At 43.6% G+C, this 19,881-nt stretch overlaps 1 protein-coding gene and 1 long non-coding RNA gene across 7 annotated transcripts in view; one reads left to right on the top strand and one right to left on the bottom strand.

Annotated features, from left to right (window-relative positions):
* ZCCHC24 (zinc finger CCHC-type containing 24) overlaps positions 1-8,193 on the bottom strand; it is a 102,831-nt gene extending 94,638 nt beyond the window's left edge. The window contains exon 1 of one of the 2 annotated variants that reach the window (XM_090144971.1): positions 7,625-8,193. In XM_090144971.1, coding sequence (XP_090001097.1) covers positions 7,625-7,864 — 240 coding nt within the window. In that variant the 5' untranslated portion in view covers positions 7,865-8,193. The remainder of the gene's footprint in view (positions 1-7,624) is intronic. The other variant, XM_031602964.2, reaches the window with a different exon arrangement.
* Positions 8,194-8,291: 98 nt separating this feature from the next.
* Positions 8,292-19,881, top strand: part of LOC116235122 (uncharacterized) — a 58,815-nt gene continuing 47,225 nt past the window's right edge. For all 5 annotated transcript variants that reach the window (XR_016468773.1, XR_016468771.1, XR_016468772.1 and 2 more), the window contains exons 1-3: positions 8,292-8,669; positions 13,333-13,426; positions 13,789-13,944. This is a non-coding gene — a long non-coding RNA (uncharacterized LOC116235122). The remainder of the gene's footprint in view (positions 8,670-13,332; positions 13,427-13,788; positions 13,945-19,881) is intronic.

Raw genomic sequence — 19,881 nt, 5'->3', positions numbered from 1 at the left:
TTTGAATAGCTTTGTAAAACTTAATCAGTTCCTTTGCTCCATTATAACTTCTCTGGAACCCAGACAGAAACCAAAGTAAACCACAATGAAGCAAAGACTGAGATTCTTTCCATTTAATTTAATCATTTCATCGTGGCTTTCTAAAAGAGGGAAAACGGCAGTGCAAGAGAGCAGCGAAATGGGCATTGGGCAGCTGGTAAATTCCCTGGGAAAAGGAAACTGAGGAGAGGTGCAAGCACCGGCAGTTACGTTTCACCAAACCACTTGGAAGCTTTCAGGTGATACCCGCTATTGCTTTTTGGGAGCATTTATAGCTATATATAGAGAGAGTTTTGTTTAAGGAAAAAAAATACATCTGCTTTGTTTTCTATGTAAATACATCTTATCAGTTATGAATGATCAGCTTTGCAATATCTGTGCCTGGATCTTTGTGCATCTGTATCGAGTAAGAATTTAAGCGGCCCACTTAGACTTGGAATTAGAAAACTTCTCTTTGCCTTAATCCTCACCTAGTGACTGTCAATTATATGAACTCTTCTGAACTTTTTAACTTGAAAGCCAGCACATTGCTAAAGGTTACGTGCTATCCTGCAGTTCCATAAATTCCCACAAACAAAATATTGGAAGTTGAGTTACCTTGGCTTCTGAATAAAATCATAGTTTTGTACACTTTTTCTATTCACTCAATAAATTTCTTAAGTAAACACATTGGTTCAAGTCAGGTTTGCCTGTCTGATGGTTTGTATGGTTCACTGGAGGAGGGTTTTCCTTTTCTGAGTAAGTGAGTCTATGTCTGCAGAGTAAAAGAGGAAGGGATGAGAAACATTACCCTACAAAGTTAATCACCCCTTTGTTTCGGTTCTTTACATGGAAGAGACTGTAAAATAACTGAAAACTTCACTGACAAAATAGAATTTTAGTAAGAATTTTGCATGCTTTTGCCTCTGACTGTTTGGGTGGGTTTCTTGGTTGTTTGTTTTTTCCTCTCTTCCCCTCTATGTACTTCCTGGCAAACTTTTCAAGACATGGATGTATTTCTGAGACAAAAAGTGAGTGCCTATGCTGTTTTCAGTCAGGAGTTTGCACGTATACAATGTCTCAAGGGATTTCTGGGGTTTGGTTATGATTTTCTACTAACTGGGAAGAATTCATATAATTGCCTTATTTTCAATAGCTAGCTTAAAAAAGTAATTGTTAGAAACAAGAGGGCCCATCTCTGTGTGACCTGATATACATCTAGCAATTAATATTTTAGCTCTTGCTAGCTTTTCAAACAGAGCTCAGCCTTTGATATAGTGCTGTGTGGCTAAGTAGTTCTGGTTTCAAGAAGTAAAAGCCCAACTGTGAGACACATCTGAACTAGTTAACGCTTGAAGAACAGAGCAGATGTGCTACAGAGCTTCAGTTGTATTGATTTCAGGTGTGGAGATGGTAAGGGGGTAATAAAAGAGGCTCTGGCTGCTGGACTGACTACAGCACATCACTACCAGGTTGCTTCTGTGAGGCTTCTGCTGTCCTTGCATTGTTTTTCCTCAGGTTTCCTTACCTGAGCAACTCTGCTTCAATTATTTCCAGTTTAATATAAAGAAAAACAGCAAAAATTCTAAATCTTATAAAAAGTTAAAAGCCACAACTTGCAAGGTACAAATGGAAGAGGCTGATAGGTATTATTGCTTGGCTTTCTCTTCATCTCTTAGACAGAATATAGATTTTAGTTTCAGATTCCGCTTTGTATAAAACCTTCATGGATATTTTGTGCTGGTTTTAGTTCTCCTCCCTGTCCTGAGTAAAAGAGTGTTTTCCAAAGACAAAAGCAGCAAAGCAGGATGCTGTGGTTGTAGTAGGAATGGGGGAAAAAAAAAAACATGCTTCTGGACTTCAAATCCCTCTTGGTACTCACCTGAACTTTGAATTTTACAGCACACACCAAACTGGAGTTGAAAATACAGTAGTTGCATTCTGGGCTCAAAGCCTCAGATCTAACAGCTAAGGGTGTGAAATCTGCACTTTCTGTGCTGAGGCGGTGCTTTCTGAATGGTTTTGGAGCCAGCTGCAGAGGAGGACAGAGGCTGATGTACTAAAGACTCAAAAGTCTGCTGGCTCAGAAGTCCAGCTCTTTTTGCAATCCCTTGCAAGAATTCATGCAAGGAAGAAATGCCTAAATCAGTGTAAGTTGTGGGGCATGTATGTAGAGGTATAAAAAAGTTTTAAAAGCTTAAATTGTATGCATACACTGACAGCAAAGGTTTGCAGGGAGCTTCTCAACTTTAAATGTTACTGGTTTGGATTTTTGCTTTAACCTAAAATTATTCTCACTAGCAGGAGCAGCCAGTTATCTTAGGAGTGATGGATTGAAAAACAACAATTATTTTGGCTTGATTGCTTCAGTTGTCTGAGAGCATTGTGCTGGATTTTATTACTTCTTTGCAGTCAGATGTATGACTAGGAAGGAGAAGGAAACACATATTGGTTTTGTCTTTATTTTCTTTCCTTTTAAATACCTCTTGCAAAACCACAGAAAAGCTTTTTGCACCTGAGGAGGAGACAGCAGGGACAACACAGCTGAACTGCCAATTAACTTCTTGAAAAGCTGTCTGACCGGAACTGACTGTGACTTTGTGTAGTTGTAGGATATCTGTGAGGTTCAGCCAGCCTGAGTTAGAGAGCAGAAGTGCCTCCAACACAAGAATTGCTGAGCTATGGCATTCCCAATAAAGTTGGTTAGGAGGATAAGGCCACTGAGGTGTTAGCACTTGCTCAGAACGATAAAACCACAGAGTATCCTGAGTTGGAATGGATCCATAAAGATCAGGTCCAACTCTTACGGTTTCACTGGAAGTGACAAAAAATACTGAGAAAAATAAAGATAAGGAAATCAATGAAATCATAATCACTACTATTAAAGGATTTTTTTTCAAGAGGACTTTACAATAGGCAGTCATGGTGGGGCGTTTAATTATTCTGTAATGCAGTCTACTTTTTTCTCAAATATGTGAAATTCACTGTACATGAACTGCTTATGTCAGGCTGCTAACATTTTTAGGATAATGCATTGAAGATTCTAGATCTTATTTGCAGACTTAGCTTTTTGTATGTACGCTTTAAGTATTTAAATAATTCTTGCTCTGTTTACATTTGAAAATAAAGAGCCAAATGTCTAAGCTTGAGTAATAGTACCATCTATGACTCTAGATGAGAGCACTGGTTGAGGACAGCAGTCAGCCTGCCTTGTTGCCTTTCTCCAGGTAAGAGAGCCTTACTGCAGGAACAGTCCTGTGCAGTGCATTTGATGCTTTGTGGTGCTGCCCACTGTCTGACTGTGCTAAGGTCTGATCCTACTTTCACTGGAAGAATAATAAATACAGGAACCAAACTGCTTATAAGGAATTTATTTTTAACGTGCCTTCATGACCTGTACTGCTCCGCACTTAAGAAGGCTTAAATAAGAGGAGATAGCTGTTGTTGTTTAGTCTGCAGCAGAGAAACAAGAAATCCTGGCTGAGCACACTAAGCACTGTGTGTGACCACAGATATGCTCTGTGGTATGGTGACCAAGGATAGACCAGAAAACAGGGGCAATCAGAAGTGTTGCAGAGCTTTCAGTGATTTCTGCTAATCCTTATCTCTGCTGTATTTGCTCTTGGATCTCTCCAGCTAGTTTTTCAATTCGTGACTGCTCTCAGAGACCTGACAGTTCATTTAATGGGACAGATATTTAATGGGTCTGATATTGTATGGTGATCTCCCATCCTCTCAGTAACAGGAGACTACAGAGAAATTTTTTTTTTTTAATCTTACTATTACCCTTTGAATTAACCCACCTAGGCTAAAGAACAAATTTTACTTTGTAAAGTATCAAGGTAGGTGATATGCCCAGAAATCTATGGAAGACAGTAAACAGGATTGCCTGATATAAACTGTGTTTTCAGTAGAAATGCAGAAGTGCCAGCTTCGTTCCATAAATGTTCCTGCGTTTTTTTTGTTGTTGTTGCTGTTGTTTGTGTTTCTTTGTTTGTTTTTCTGTTTTTGGAGGGAGTGGGAGGGAGGGGGTAGAGTGGTCTTTAACGTGTGTGTGACAATGACATATATAACCTTTCTCCTTTCTTCTCTGGGAGGCTGTCTGATAAGCAGCACCGATCTCAGCGCTTCTGTTTCACTCAGGTTTGAGTGGTTTTCGCCGTACTAAACATTCCTTTTTTTTTTTTTTTCTCTTCCAAATTTTCCTTCCTCCCTTCCTTTGTGATCTACACTTTAATGTAACCAACTGAACTAGCTCATGTTTCCTCATTCACAATTAGTTCCCCTCTTGACAGTAAGGAATGGGTCTGGAAGTCCCAGAGTCAAAAGCATGAACTACTTCTCAAAAACAGTGATTATTTTCTAATTTAAAACATGCAGCTATTTTTGCTCAAGTACGAAATGCTTCAGATCTGGAAAGCGGCTGCTGTAGAGGTTTCTGGAAGGAATTCCCCTCTTGGAAAGACATTCAAAATATTGTACGTGGGCAAAGAATTCATTAGGACTCAGGCTCCTTCTCATGTAAATATTGGCCAGTGCTGGAATTAGCACTCTGTGTCCAAAGGAACACGTTTCATTATACTATGATAACTTAGAGTTACTTGTGGCTGGCTCCTCTTGATTGAAGTCAGCACTGATTTAGTAAGAAGCCCACTGTGAGAGTAGGAAAATGCCTTAAGACCCTATTGCACCATTATTTAGGGTTTCTCAATTATACCACTCAGTGACACAAAGCCACAGTTACCTGGCTGTGTCTCAGATGCCTTAAGCCCCATGTAGCCAGCCCCACAGCAAAACCTCAGATATTTGGCCCTGATGGATGGTGTTAGAATGAAGGTGGAGTTCAGTTCAATAGCCAATCTAATGCATCTTAATGTTCTAACGTGCTTTCTCTTCATATCTGGGACAACAAATGCTGCAGTAAAGTTTTATTTAAAGCAGGTCTGTTTTTCAAAATGGGTCTTACATGTGGAACAAAACATTCATTGTCACTTTACTGTTTAAACCTTTATTATTGCTTTTTTTCTGGGTACAATGGGCTTTTATGCACCAAACAGCTGTGTTCATCATGTTTATTTAGAAGGCATCCATTGTAGTGGAAAAAAGTCTGGAGGACAAAAATCTTGGTGAAGTGCAAGACTACTCTGTGGGTGCTGGCTTTTTTTGTTGTTGTTTTTTTTTTATTTCTGTCCAGCTCTTTGGTCAGCATGCAGGTCACATACACAGGCACTGCCATGCAGACTTGCAAACCCAGTATAACAGCAGCTTCTTACAAGTGCTGTTTCTCATCCTAAGCAATCTCCTCCAGAAATTTTCAATTGCAAGGCAACATACAAGACGCCTAACTATTTTATATCCTATGATCCTACCATTTCTCAATCTGTTGCTATTTTGGCCACTCATTAGGTCACTTTCCAAATATTGTGTACAGCTATGTGTCAATCATTGTCACAGCCCAGCTCCAGGCTAAGCCAATCCAGGACAAAACTGGGAGGAAAAAAATGCCAGCCAAAGCAAGCACTGTGCAGAAAACAGTCAACGATTTAACTGTGGAAGGCTACGTGTCTTCCAAAGATAGCATAAGCCCACTTGATGCACAAGTAGCACACAGCACTGTTGCTCCCCAAAATAGTTCTACACACTCAAAATACTTAGTTTATGCCGACTGGCACCTGCAAATAAACAGATGTTAGAATTTCAAGAACTGAGAGCATGACACTGTAGGAAACTCTCGGGTGGCTCCTGCCTAAAAGCAGCCTAACTTGGTTTCTGGAAAGAGCAAAACATCTAGCATATGGACAGAACTTCTCCTATTGAGCAAGATCATCTCTAACACTTTCTAAACCTGTCAATGGAAGCAGCTGTATAAGCAAGCAGCATTAGCTGGGGGAGCTGAAAGCATTCCCACTTCCTTCAGAGCACGCTCAGTGGATGCTGCTGTGCCCTAGGAGGTTGCCATGCCTCTTCCCTCATCCCCAAGCATGAGCTGTATTAATACACAGCTCAGGTCAAGCCTGGAAGCAAAGACGTGACCTGTGCAAGATCCCTTCCCTCAGAGGGTAAGGAGTTGTGCTGCAGTGTGGCCCAGGTGGCAGCTCCCTGCAGCAGAGCCAGTGGGTGGCACAGGTCTGGCTGCTGCCTGCAGGGTGACCTGGGTAAAACATGAGGAGCCAGGGAGACAGTGCTCCAGAGAGAAGTGGTAAAGGAATGTGAGGGGAAAAATGGAGAGAGATGTGAACCAAGAGGAAAGGGAGAGAGTGTGACAAAAGGATTAACTCCTACTTGTGAAAAGTGTAAGTAGAAACAGGAGAATGAAGTCAGGAGAAACTTCAGGAAAACTTCTGGAGGCTGTTTTGGGGGCTTCGTGCATATGCCCTTCATCTGCTTTTGTGGGTGGTTCTTTGTTTTGGGGTTGTTTTTTCTACCTTCTTTCTCCCCAGAAGAAGGAGCCACACTAAGCACAGCACACCCTGAGTGCACCAGCCCCAGGGGCTGGGCAGCATCCCACTCTGGGCCGGGGGCATATAGCTCAACTTGGCTCTCATGACTACCTGAGGAGCACAAAGCTCTTGCTTCACGTGGAGTAGCAAAACCTATCTGGTAACAGGGGGCTGTGGTATGCTGCCCATTCCAGCAAAATCGATGTGCTGCAAAGGCTGTGTGTTCCTACATCAAGTATTCTGTGTTATGCTTGCTAAGGGTGCATCAGGCTGACTGGATTGTGAGTTATGCGCTCTCAGAAACAGTTTGTTTTGAGACTGGATGTCTTTGCAAGATTTTTAAGCAAGAAATGATTTCTAATTAAGGAAAAAAGAATGTGTATACAGCTTGAGCTCCTCACTCCTAGCAGCTGTAATATGGTGACTGGTGGGGAACTTGAGTTGTTTTCATTGAACAACCCTGTCAGTGATGGATTAGAAATAGATATTTTGACTGAGAACACTTCTGAAGCCTGTGCTGGGAGGACTCAGAAACGTCCCTCTCTGGGCAGTGCTCAGGAGGTTGGGCACGGCACTCCAAACCCTCACCCAGTGCAGCCACCATAGAACGCCCGAGGCGAGAGCCCTCCCCAGGGCACAGCATTGCTGTTTGGAGGGTTTTAGCTGTCGTGCACCAGTGGAGACCCCCACTGCAGAAGTGCTTGACCCCAACAACTTCCTGTGGCAAGGCGCTCTGCAGCAGATTGTCTTTGCCTGCCCCAGAGTTATTTAATTTCCTTCCCTTGGGTCCCTACAGCCCAGTCTCGCCCGACAAAACGCACGCTCAACTTTTTTGCTTTTGTCACGACCCTTCTTATACTTTCTCAGCCTATAAATATAGATACCAAAGTGATTTAGTGGCTATAGCTAGAGAGAAGAAAGTGATTTAAATATGACTTTTAAATAGAGGGGGCACGTCTCGCTGTTAGTAGGGACGCGGTGTTTTCCGTGCGTCCGTCCCTCCACCTCCTCCGCACTTCTGGCAGCGGGACGGTCGGATCCCGGTAACCATTTACCACACTGTCAACACGGGTTAGCGGGACAGCGGCGTGGGGCAGCGTCCCCGCGGTCCCCCGTGGGGCGGAAGGCGGCCGAGGGCTCGGCATCATGGCGGTTGGGGCACTCACCTCGCTGCGCTGGAGCTGGAAGAAGCTGTTGAGATAGCTGGAGCTGAGCGAGGAGCCCAGCTCCGGGGGGCTCTTGGTGTAGCCGAGGTCGGGGTGCTGCGAGGAGGAGGGCTCGGGGCGGAAGGCATCGAAGGCGCTGGCCTGGTGCGTGTCTTGCAGCGAGAGATAGACCCAGTTGAGGAGCTGGGCGGGCTGGTACACGGACGCGGCGCTGGTGTCGATGGCTGACAACAAGCTCATCTTTCCCCCGAGCGGCGGCCGCCTCCGAGCTGCCGCTCCCGCTCCGGCCGCGTCCCCGTCCCCGCGCGGGCCGCCTCCTCCCGCCGCCCAGAGGACGGGCCGGGGGCTCGCCGCTCCCCGCTCGCTGCCCTACGGCCCGCGGAGCCCGCCCAGCCCCAGCGCTCCGCGCCGCACAGACATCGCTGCCGCCGCCCGCGGGCCGCGCAGGAAACTTTCCGCGCTCTGCTCCGGGCCCCGCTATCTGTCTTTATTCCCACTCCCGCAGGCACGGCCGGGGAGGAGCCGCCGGCGCTCCCATACGCCTCCCGCCCGCCGCGGGGTGCGGGGCCGGGCGGGGCTCCGATCCGGCCGCCTCCGCGCCCGCCCCGGCCCGGTGTCCCCGCACGGGGCGCGCCGGCGGGCGGGCTCGCTCGGCCCGGGGCTTCCTTTTCCTCTTTCCTGCGATAGCTGCCGCACGCGCGGCCGGCCCCGGGGCTGCTCGCTCGGGGCCGTTGCGGAGCGGGCGAGCCCCGCTCGGTGCCCCGGCGTCCCGCCCCCGCTCCTTGCTGGGATCCGCGACGCGAGGTGCCCGCTCGTTCACCCCCTGCCAGAGACGCAGTTTACAGAAGCTCCCTGGCTGCGAGCGGTGCCAGGCCCTGCTGAGGGCCAGGGTTTCCCAAATAAGGCGGCGAGCGTGCCGTGTTCCGCTGGAACCCCGCTAGGCTGCTCTGGCCCCGGGCCGCGCCGAGGTAACGCCGCGGCCTTTTAAGGAGTCGGCAGCACGAGGGGTGATGGACGATCGTGCTCTTTGGAAGGAGCCTCAGCGGTAAGCTGGTGCTTCCCAGCAGAACTAGAAGAAAAACATCCAACACTTTCATTACTTAGATAAAACAAAAATCTGACCTTTGAAACTTCAAAGTTGGCATCCAGGTTTGCCGTAATGAGTCACATCTCTGTTATGTTGGAGGAAAAACCGCTGTACTGAATGCAGTGGGAAATGCAGGCTGGCGTGTGCACAGCAGGTAACTCGTCAGCTGCAAACCTGACAGGTAGATGCACCTTTCTGCTGAAAGCTGGCAGTCAGCTGCACAGCTTCCTGCTTGCAGGAGTGTGAGAGAAGATGGGGTTTGCAAAGCTGCAAAGCCTGGTCAGGTTTGGAATAACTGGAAGCAACTTGAACTCCTTTAATGGTGCTAATATGTATACTTATTTTAGAAGAGAAAGTTCCTGCAGTGTGGATCCAATCTACTCATTTATGAGCTCTTGGTTCATAAGCACCTCTGGGAGCTTCTGAATGTGTTGGTGTCAGTTGAGAAGGAACAGGCTGTGCTGGGCAGTGCAGACGGTCTCAGTTGTCCATGGCACACACTGTGGGGACAGAGCTCAAACTCAAACAATTGCTTAGGTTATTATAAAAACAAAAAAAGTTTGAACTAGGTTTGATGACTTAATAAATTATGGATGAGGATTGCACTGTATTTGCTGGTAAATGGAAGAAGAACGAGAAATAAAGCTTGTGTTTGTGGAGCCTGCGTTTCTGGTAGGAGGTGATGGTCATGTCAGGGCAAGGCTCTGGGTTTGCAGTTGTGAACTTCTGTGGGCGTACTAATTCCTTCCTTAATGACACTTTGCATTTTTATCACTTCCTTCTTTTACCTGATAAATTGAAGTTCCACTGTTCACTCCCATAATGTGTGAGCAGTGATACAGTGAACCTCAAGGTTGCCCTGAGCAAGCAGGAAACAAAATGTAGCAGGGTTCCTGGAGTGATGTGGAGTGGTGGAGGTGCTACAAAGTTTCACGAGTGCTTTGGGTATATTTGCAATTCCCCCCCGGACAGTAGGCCAGCTGGATTCTGGCTGTGTGGGGGGTTGAGCATGTTGAGTAAATGCTTTGTTCAGCCAAGCGTCAAGAAAGGGAAAGACTGCGAATGCCTCTGCTGTGAGCGGTTCAGTCACAGAGTGGGACGTGGCTGCCATCCTGGTCTGCTGCTGCAGCCTCTTCTGAAACATAATTTCTATGGAATTCTTCCCCTCTGAGTTGAAAATTGATCTTAGCTTAGCAAAATTCTGCTACCACATTTCCAGATGTCCAGTGATCTTCAAGTTGATGACATTTTTTTCCTAGTAAGTCTCCTCCTTGTTCACCTTCAGAAGTCATGGATTGAAGAGGAGGGGATGAGCACAGTGGTCACTGCAGCAGATGTGTCGCAGCTGAGAAAGAAATGCTGTGAAGTTCAGTTCTGTCGGTTGTTCTCTGAAAGGTGTGGGGAGGGAGCTAACCCATGAGACAGCCCGATGGCTGCAAGGTGCTTTCAGCTTGGTTCCTACTGACCATGGTAGGCTGGAATGTAAGCAACATCAGCTGTGTGGATTGTGCATCAGCTGCATGGTGCTAAAGCAGTAGTTTGTTTATCCTCCTGGTCTTACTTGTGTGTAGTGTTAATGAAGTCAGAAAACAACCAGAACTGTAACATGAAACTTTAAATGGTTTGCATGGCTTATGTGAATTGGTAATAGTCTTGAAAGAGGTCAAAGTCAAATGTACAGACAGAATCCAGCCCATTTATCCCAGTTCTGTTCCCCAAGCAGCAGGTCACTGTGCAGTTCATTAGTGTCATGTAGCTGCTCACCTCAGCAAGCTGGGCTTCTTGCAGCTGCTCTCTGCCTGAGGAATTTTTGCAAGAGTGAGGAACAGAATTGTCAACTTCTGGCCAGAAATCACATCCAAGTAGTCATGTTCCTGCTTTCAGTGTTCATACCTTTAGAAGGTGTCAGCCAGTAACCTGCATTGTGCTTTGTAAGTGTGTTTATGTTAGGATTTTGTTTGTTCGTTTAATGATATTCTGTATTTTTAAAAAATGGATGCACCCTCCTTGAAAATGTCCTGGATTCTCATCCTTTTTAAAAAGATCTTAGCCTGATTTGCTGTCATCTTAGTTTAGCTCCTTACTAGATGAGGTTCCAAGGAGAAGATGGAAGTAACGTCTAAATGTGGCAATGAGAGTGGAGAGCTTTGAGCCTATCACTGAACCCAGGAACACAGAGTGCAATGGGCCTCTCAGCTGTAGCACAGCAGGAATATTCTAAGTGAAGTTTTTTTCTCTACAGCAGAGATTCTTATGAAATAAATTAGCCATGCTATGGAAATAGTACGTAAGCACCCTTCGGATTATGAGAAGGCATTTCAGTTTTACAGTTGTAATAACAGTACATCTTCATGTGATGTTGCTCAGATCTGGATGTCAGACACTTGTGCTTCCTACGTAGCCAGGACGATTCTGCTGCCAGAAATGAAGCGCAGCATAAACCAAGCATTTTAAAAGTTAGTCTAGAAAATATAACCTAGCTTTATGTTCAGAAGTCAAAATGCCTGTTTTCTTCCTCTAAGCAGAAGCGATGTAAAAGTGCTCTTCCTCCTAGAGCTTTGACATAGAAAGTTCTGGAAATGAATGAATATGAATTGATATCTTATCATCTGTAGTCTTTTAGTAAATACGTACCATATGCAATACTGATTTGCTGTGGGTAGTGTGCCAAGCACAGCTCCTAAGGCTGCCTAAAACCACAAAGTGGGTAATTGCTGTAACAGACCCTCGCTGAGCACGTGGTTCTGCACCTGGCCAGCTTATGGTTTCGAGTCTTGGGGCCTCCCCACTTGCTCTAGGTTAGCATGTCTATGCATTGCTGAATAATTGCATGAAAACTGTAGTTAATATGAGTAGTTGTATGAGGAATACTGCTTTCAGTGGTTTGGGGTTTTTGAAGAAGGAGGTGTTTTTGTTTTGGTTTGGCTTTGCATTGTTCTACAAAGGTCTCTGCTGACTCGTCAGCTGCTGGACAGACTTCTGAAGTATTCTGTTTATTTCACATTAAAAGACAGGAGGCCTTTCCTCTACTGCTGGTCTAAGCATTTGGCATCCCTGACCAAAGCAGTAGCTGAGGCATGGTATCCCCATACTTAGCCCACCCTATCCACTTGCTCTCACTTGCTCCGGGAATCCAATGGAGCCAGGAAAGGCAGCAGGGTACAGGGGAAGGAGGGGACACAGGCACAGCAGCAGCCCCTGTGTCCTGCCTGAGGGACCTCAGTGGGTACTGGCATCCCCAGCCAGGGAGCAACACATTGTTCTGCCAACACATATAAATAGTTCTGGGTTTGCCCATTGTGGCAGAACAAGGCTAAAGAAAAGAGGAGAGCAACAGCAGGAAGGAGAAGAAAACAGCTGAGATAAAGATGAATGGAAGGGCGATGAACAGATGGCATGGTTCAGCACTGGATAATAAGAGAAGAGGGAGCAAGTGAGGCCTGCGAACAGAGAGGTGTGATGGGATTGGAGCTGCAATTTGGTTTTTGGTAGCAGACTGTCTGTTGTGGAAGTAGTGACTGCCTCAGGTCAGCTCAGCTGTGGGAGTAGTGTTTTGTCCATGGCCTACGAGCCTGGTAGCAGCGCAGTTGTCTCTCAGACTGTTGCTGCCTCCTGCTTTAATGCTACACTCTCACTGGTTTCTTCTCAGTGCCTTCTTTACATACTCAGCTTTATTGGAAATTTTGTTTTTTCTGTGTTATCCCAGATTTCCACCAGGTTGGGTAACAGAACAAGGGTTTTGTTTTTTCACTGGAGTGTGTGCATATCATTCATTGCGACTTCTGTGGCTGTGGCGATTCTAGACTGGGCATTTCTGGTGTTTAGCCCTACCCCTGTTCCAGGAAAGTTTGTTTCCTGGTTACTTTGAGTTGACACAGTATTTATATCGGAATCGGAAAGTCTCCAAGGAGGTTTCAGGCACTTCTTTACATAAAACAAATGAACTGCAGACGGTTGAACACAAGAGATTTTGTTTTCATGTTCTAGAATGTGGTTCTTTGTTTCAAGTAAGGTTTCTCTCTTTGCCTCAGTCAGCATACCTCACATGTCAAATTTTCTGAGATGTTCTAGAAAATGTCTTACCTGCATCACCTGGCTCTCAGTTGTCTGGCACTGGCAATATCTGTGTACAGCTTCAAGCAGGCAGAGGCTGCTAACCAACACCATTTCATCAAGGGCCCAAAGTCATCAGCTTTTACATCTGATGGCATATTGGGTCTTGAATCTGTTCTGCTATAGGGTTTCATGAGGATAATTGCGTTGCTGCAGGCATAAATATGACTAAGCTGCTCTAGTATAGAACTTCATATAGGTACATTTATCAGTTATATGTAAAAATAATTGTATTCTTCATTTTCTCCATACCATCGTAAGTGAGAAAGATGAAGCTATAGTGGAGATTACAGTAAAGAAGTATAGGTAATTAAGTTGTAAGGAAAAATATACCCCACTCTACTGATGTAAAGTTGAGCAACACTGTTCTTCTGGAAAGTTTTGGATTTGAATTTTGTTTTTGGTTTGTTATAATTGTTGTTTCCTTGTGTGTGTTTTTTTGTTGTTGTTGTTTATTTTGTTTTGCCTACTAACTTGAAATTTAATTTTTAATCCCTGCATGATTTAGACACCTCTGCAAAGCCTTGCAGTGCACCTGCTGAGATGAAGCTGGCACCAGGCCACACATACTGACCTGACCCTTCCCATCCACATTCAGTCAGGTGAGTAACTTTCCCCACATAAAAGATTGAACAAGCCTCCTAGTGTCTGTCTTACACTCAGCTGTTAATTTGGAGGTGTTAACATGCACCATCTGGTCCTGCAAGGATGGGATTAGTCAAGCATATCATTACCACTAATAACTTGTTGAATGAAAAGTAAAAATGAAAGCTGAGGAAATCTGCTAGGGTGTAACTGCTCCAAAATTAACTTTCCAGTATTTCTGTCTTATGGAATGTCCTATTTGCCAGGAAACGTGAAGAACCAATGAACAGATGACGTATTTTTTGACACAAAGTGTGGGGTTCTTTTTCCTGCTGTCGCTGTTGACTGCGCCTTGTTCTCTGCCCCTTGTCTCTGCCAGCCCACAGAACAGAGCTGCTGCAGAAGTCCTTTTCCAGCCAGCATGCCCACATTGTGGCCTTTGCCACAGAACCAAAGTCTCTGTGGAAAGAACAATCATCCTTGTTCATGCTTTTGGAGATGCTTCTTAAATATCTGTCAAAACCGAATTGCTCAGGTAAGTAAGGATATTGAGAAATTGGGGGAATATCTCGTTATAATCCTAATACTCACCTTAAAGACCACGACAAAAGGTCTTGTGTGTTTTCACATTGAGAAAATATATATGAGAGATTCCTGATTTTCAGCCTTTTTGTGATGGCTTTCCTCTGTACATGCTAACTGTCTACTCCGTCTCGAGGGAGAACATCTTTCAGGAAGGTGGCTTTAACTCACAAGCACCGATGACATACTGCTGATGTTAAAGTGCTGCAGGTTCCTGCCATTGCCAAATTCCAGCTTTCTTAGTGGCACAGTTATGTATTGCATGGGCAAAAAACGTTTCCCATCTTTCAGCCACTATTTTAATAAAGAAATGCTTTTGATATCTATAGTTTGCTTTCATGTTGTGTTTTGAATGAAGGAGAAGGTGGTGAGTGAGAGTACAGTGGCTGTTAAATGGCCTATGTTCATTCCTTCCCTTAGAAATAATGTTAGAAATGGGTTTTTATATACTGTGTTGAGAAGCAGGGAGCTGTCAAGCACAGATTACTTCCAAGTATGAAGTGGCCATTCTGTTTATGTAGTCAGAAAGTGGAAGTACGAGCTGTTGTCCCTTATTAACAAGAGCCAGAGGGGCTGCAGAGAAACTTAATGCTCTAACTAATTGCTGGAGTAATATCCTACATGCTACTCATTTTCCTTCCAGCATGAACATGTGCATTCTGACTCTATTTGTATGAAAGCACAGCAAAGTGCAGATGACACACCTCCACACTGAGGCCCGGTGCAGGAAGGGGTCATGCTTTTCAGCCAGATTCTTTCTAGGTCACCAGTACCTTGAATGAAGATGTCAGTATCCTGCATCTGTTCTCGTATCTTGCCAGATGTCTCAAGGTGAGATAAGAGGATTCATGCAGCGAAGGGAAAAAATTTATCTGTACTGTGTTTTTTTGTGAGTCAGCTAAAAATAAATAGATAAATCAGGCCTCCCTTGGCAAACTGAATGCTATGAAGAGGTTTCACTTGGCTTGGATTTACCTATGTTTAGTAAAGCATTTAACAATATACTAGAAAGAATATCCTTTGTTTTACTTCTTTTAAACCTTTTCCCTTGCTGATCTGAAAATATGAGTGTGCTGAAAATATTGCCAAAATTATGATTGTCTTAAAAATCTTTTGAGAAGAACTGACAGTGACAGCTAATATCCCCAGTAAAATGTTGTGGTTTGGCTTTGATTTGTGGTTAGCTGTGGCTAGAGTGGCAGCTGGAGGTACAATTTGCAGAAGTACTTCCAAAATTATGATTCATTTCCAGTTGTAGTTGGACAGATCGAGCTGAGTTCAGACTTGGTTTGATTCTCTCTTCTGAAATACCTGTATCTTGTACTGTTTCTGCATTTCAAAGGTTCTCTTGTTCTCTCTGCCGTCATAGTTATGCAATTGTAATTCTTTCATAAAGAATGGCTCTAGAAGGCCAATAAATAAATAATTCATGGCATACCCCCTAAATATCTGCTTTCTGGATAGCTTGAAGGCTGTATGTTAGCAGGAGGCTTGGGTTACACTGGGACATTTTTTAACTGACAGTCACATTTTTAAAATGAATAATTGTGTTTGATCATAATAGCAGCCAGTCTGCAAGGACTCATAAATTCCACTGAGTTACCAGAGATATAGCTTAGTCTCCTTGGAATCCATAATGCATTTTTAATCGGACTATTATGGCTCCATGGTACCTGCATATTCCATTGAAAGTTTGAAAAACTTTCTATTATAATTCAATAGAAACCTAAAGAGTCATATATCCTTCTAGGGTTTCTTGAGCTTATTTTCTTGGCTTGTGATAACTCCCAGAGAATGGAGAAAAAAAAGGCTTTACTTTTTTGACCTGCTTGTTCAGTCATTTGTTTTCCCTCATCGAACTTTCCTTTATCAGTAAACTCTTTGTTCCCTCTCTCGCTCTGTAACAATTTGAGTCTTGTTGTTTTGAAAGCCTTCTGGGGGGAGTAACGCGCCAACCAACACTCCAACTGGGTGGGTTAACGCATAAGGTTATATCTGCTCTAGCAAGTACTGTGACCATTTCTAAAGGAAGGTCAATGGGTCTGATATCCACACTACTCATTTCAGGGATTTTTTTTCCACAGGATGAATCTAGTTTAGCTAGTTGGACTGAATGCCCTGTAGTAGTCAGAACACATTTCAGCCCAGGCTTGTGATTAGGGCATGTTGTGTGTGCTCTGACATGTGAACAAAACCAAGGGAGAAAGTCAGAAGATTTACAATGGGAATGTTAAAAAATTGTTTAAAAAATGTTAAAATCCAGCTGGTCTCTTGGTGCACCTACCTGGGAGCAGTGCATGGCCTAAACTGTTCCTGTGGCTAGCTCTGTAGAGAAGGTGCAGTATATCTGTTTTTCCTCTGAGATGTCTTATGACTGACAGCAAATTCCTTTCATTCCCCTCCCACCTATTCAGGATGGATTTCAGCAATGTTCTCTTGCAGCTTTTTTTTTTTTTTTTTTTTTTTTTTTTTTTAAATGCATTTTTTCCCCGTGGAAGTTGAAGGAAAACTAAAAACTCAGCATTACTGTTAATAAGAGTTTCAAAATCACAAGCTGTCCCTCCTGTGATTTTGCAGGACATGGAATACTATATGAATCTGCATATAGTTGCATTCCAGCAGTCACAAAGCATTTCTGTGTACAGCTGGTCTTTGCTCATGCTTCTATGCTTCCTCCATTATGTAGTTTATTTATCCCTTCTGCAAGGCCCGAGAGGATCCATGCTATGAATAATGGCCCAACTCAGTCCTGATAATCACTTATTTGCTTGGAATGGAAATAAAACTATGCATGATTTGACACAGGACACTGAACAGCCATCAGGTCGGGATGTTGTCAGTGATGTGGGGTAAGTTACAACTAACAAGGGCAGAAGAAAATGAACCTATATTATTCTCTTCAGGTTCTAAAAATAATGTTTTTCTTTAGTGACTCTCAGCTGAATGGTACTCTGGAATTACTAAGTATTAATATATAATAAGGTGAGTGCAGCCACCAGAAAAGTGTTATAAAACCAGCTGGGTAGGTACATAAGCTGAACGACTTGACTGCGGGTAACAGTGGCCCCATGGCAGGCAGAGCCAGCCAAGGCAGTGACCTAGAATTTTGTACTCGAGCCACTAAACCACATAGCAACAATTTGATGAGTGTCCTTTCACAATGGAGATGCTGGAAATACATTCTCTCCCTTGAAAAAAAATGTTCTACATTTGGGATGCAGAGTTCTACCCTGCCTTTTCCACTGAAACAAGAACAGTATATATTAAAAAAAGAAAAAAAAAAAAAAAATCTAAGATAGCTGGCCAGTTCTGATTTTTATTTTTTTATCCCATTGAGTTTTGACTAAAATCTGGACACATGAAGAATATTTCTCCTTTAGGTCACCAAACTTCTTATCTCTGTGCTGGTTCCTTCCCCTTTCTCTGGCCTATTGAAGATGGTGGTGCTCCCTGGATGCACATCTTCTGAACCATTCCCTCTACCCTGTCTTGCAGCACAAGTTTAAGGGGAACAGTTTCCTCTGTTTATTGCAATTGAAGAGCGGCTGTGTTTAGAGTGAAGGGCAGTGCTGGGGATGTGTGAAAGCCTTTATTTGTGTTTTTCTTTTCTTTTTATATTCTTCAGGCAGCGTTGCCAAGTTGCACCTCTCGTAAGTGTGAGAAAGAACAGCACTGCAAAGCAGTGAATTTAAAGAGCCTGGCTGCATTTTGGCACCTGGTCACTGGAGATGGAATGTGTTTAAAACCTTAAGCTCCCTCCAGCTGTCTGTGGTATACTTGTGGAAAACAACAATAATGCTTTTCCTGTTCTTCCTAGGGCCAAATACGTCTGTTACAGTCAAGTAACAGAACAGTGTAATCTAGTACTGATATCCCTTCAAGCTAAACAGGGCACCATGGGAAGGGAAAGGAAACCAAAATGTTGGGCTGTGGCTCAGCTTTGCTTGGCCACGCATGTGCTTGTGGCTTCCCAGCGCCTGCCCAGGCCCTGCTGTTCCAAGGATAAGACAGTGATTTATTACAAGCTTTGTACCTTAAACAATTTTTCATTTAAAGTTCTGCTCTTACTGTCCAACTTATCCTCTTACAGCGATGAAGGCACAGGCTACACATGAGGGGAGTATTGTTATTTCTGTGGGACATTATTTAAAATAAAATTTTAAAAAAAGTAAAAAAAGAAAACCACCCCAGCTTGTGGTGAGAGCTCTGTTTGCAAACCATTTTCCTACATTTTACGTGGAATACCTCCAGCTCCCTCTTTTGCAGTGGTTGTCTGTGACACGTTCCCAGAACTAATAAGCCCCTCTTTTTTTCCAACAAGAGGAAGGCTTCGGGCCTGCTATAATTGCTCCCAACATCCTGACTCTACCTGGAGTGCTTCCATCTCCTGGAACAAGCTCAGTGTCTGCTCTGCAAACCACAGTGTGCATAGTTTTGGTTGTTAAAAACACTAAAGATTTACTTTCTTAAATGTACCTGTATAAGAGTTCAAGTGCTGACAGTTCCTACTAGTATATGAAGCACATTTATTTGATTTTGACTTTACGCTTGATGCCCATTAACATTTTAATTTAAAGATTTTATTTTACAGTGTTGATAAATCTTTTCTTTAATGACCTTAATCCTTGTGTCCTTTGCATAATAACATCTTAGGTATTTATAGTGCATTTCAGTACAAGACACCACAGAATGTACTTTTCCTCTTAATTCCTCCTTGTTCCTTTACTTCTCTTTGGATGAGTGTTGCTTTGTGTATTTGTTTGCCCTGGCAGATTTTGTATAAGTATTTCCAGGTTTGTATTTTCAAGTGACTTTTACTATTTTTTTCCTTTCTTTTTTCCTTTCTTTCTTTTTTCCTTTCTTTCTTTTTTCCTTTCTTTTTTTTTTTTTTTTTTTTTTTTTTGAGAACAATGGCAACTTCGAAATCCCAGGCAAAAAAATGCTATGTGGGTGAGAGACTCGTATTAACCTTATAGGAGAGCAGAGCTCCCAGCTCTTTCTACAAGCAGAAGTGTGAGAAAAGTGGGCATCTAGGTTACAGCAGGTATGAGATCTGCTGCCCACAGGACAGCGAGTGGGGCTGAGACAGGCTTGGAGTGGTCTTTTGATGCTGAAGACAGCTGCTGGTTTCAGTGAAGGAATGGCTCTGTGCACTTTGTCTCTTGATTTCTTTCTCGTGAAAGTAGTAGGTAGCTCTGAGAGCACACTGTCTGGTTCCCACTACTTGCAGTCTGGATGTGAACCAGTGACCTGGCTCACAAGTTCAGAGGTGTTAGCCCCATGCAACTTCTTTTACCTTTTAAAATGGTACAGACCAAAAGCAAACAAAGAACACAAAGTTCAGTAAGTCATTGCTTATAAGCTGTGCCACTAGAGCATTGGATTTGTTTACTTTTCGTATTTTCTCTTTTGCACTGAGCTGCTCTGTGTTGCCATCAGCATCTTGATCAGCGCAGGAACATGTTGGCCTGCCCAGCACAGCCACTGGGGCTGGGAGGTCTCAGACATGGTGTGAAGCTCTCTGCTAGGCTGGCCTTGCAGGGTGCGTGTTATTTTCCTGTCAGCTGGATTGTTTGCATGGAGACTTTGCTGAGAAGCCTTGGGAGGGGGAGAACAGAACTGAAATGCACTTTTCATCAACTCTGCACATTCATATACATCTGTGTACTCAGAAAAATACCCGAAGGTTTATGCTGCCAACAAAAACAGCTGTATATAATGAACAGCCAGTCCTTCCTGTATACTACTCCAATATACTGCTCCCATATGACCTACAGCATAAAAAATATTTGTAGAAAGGACTTGGCAAATAATTTTCAGAAGTTAATATTTCTAAAAAAAGGTATGACAAAATTTAACAAAACAAAAATTGAAATGAATTATTGGATTT

This window comes from Phasianus colchicus, chromosome 8 (genome assembly GCF_987193195.1).
Source record: "Phasianus colchicus chromosome 8, bPhaCol1.hap1.1, whole genome shotgun sequence".
NCBI classification, from domain to species: Eukaryota; Metazoa; Chordata; class Aves; order Galliformes; family Phasianidae; genus Phasianus; species Phasianus colchicus.
The sequence above is the reverse complement of the archived record's forward strand: the minus strand, read 5'-3'. Positions and strand labels throughout refer to the sequence as shown.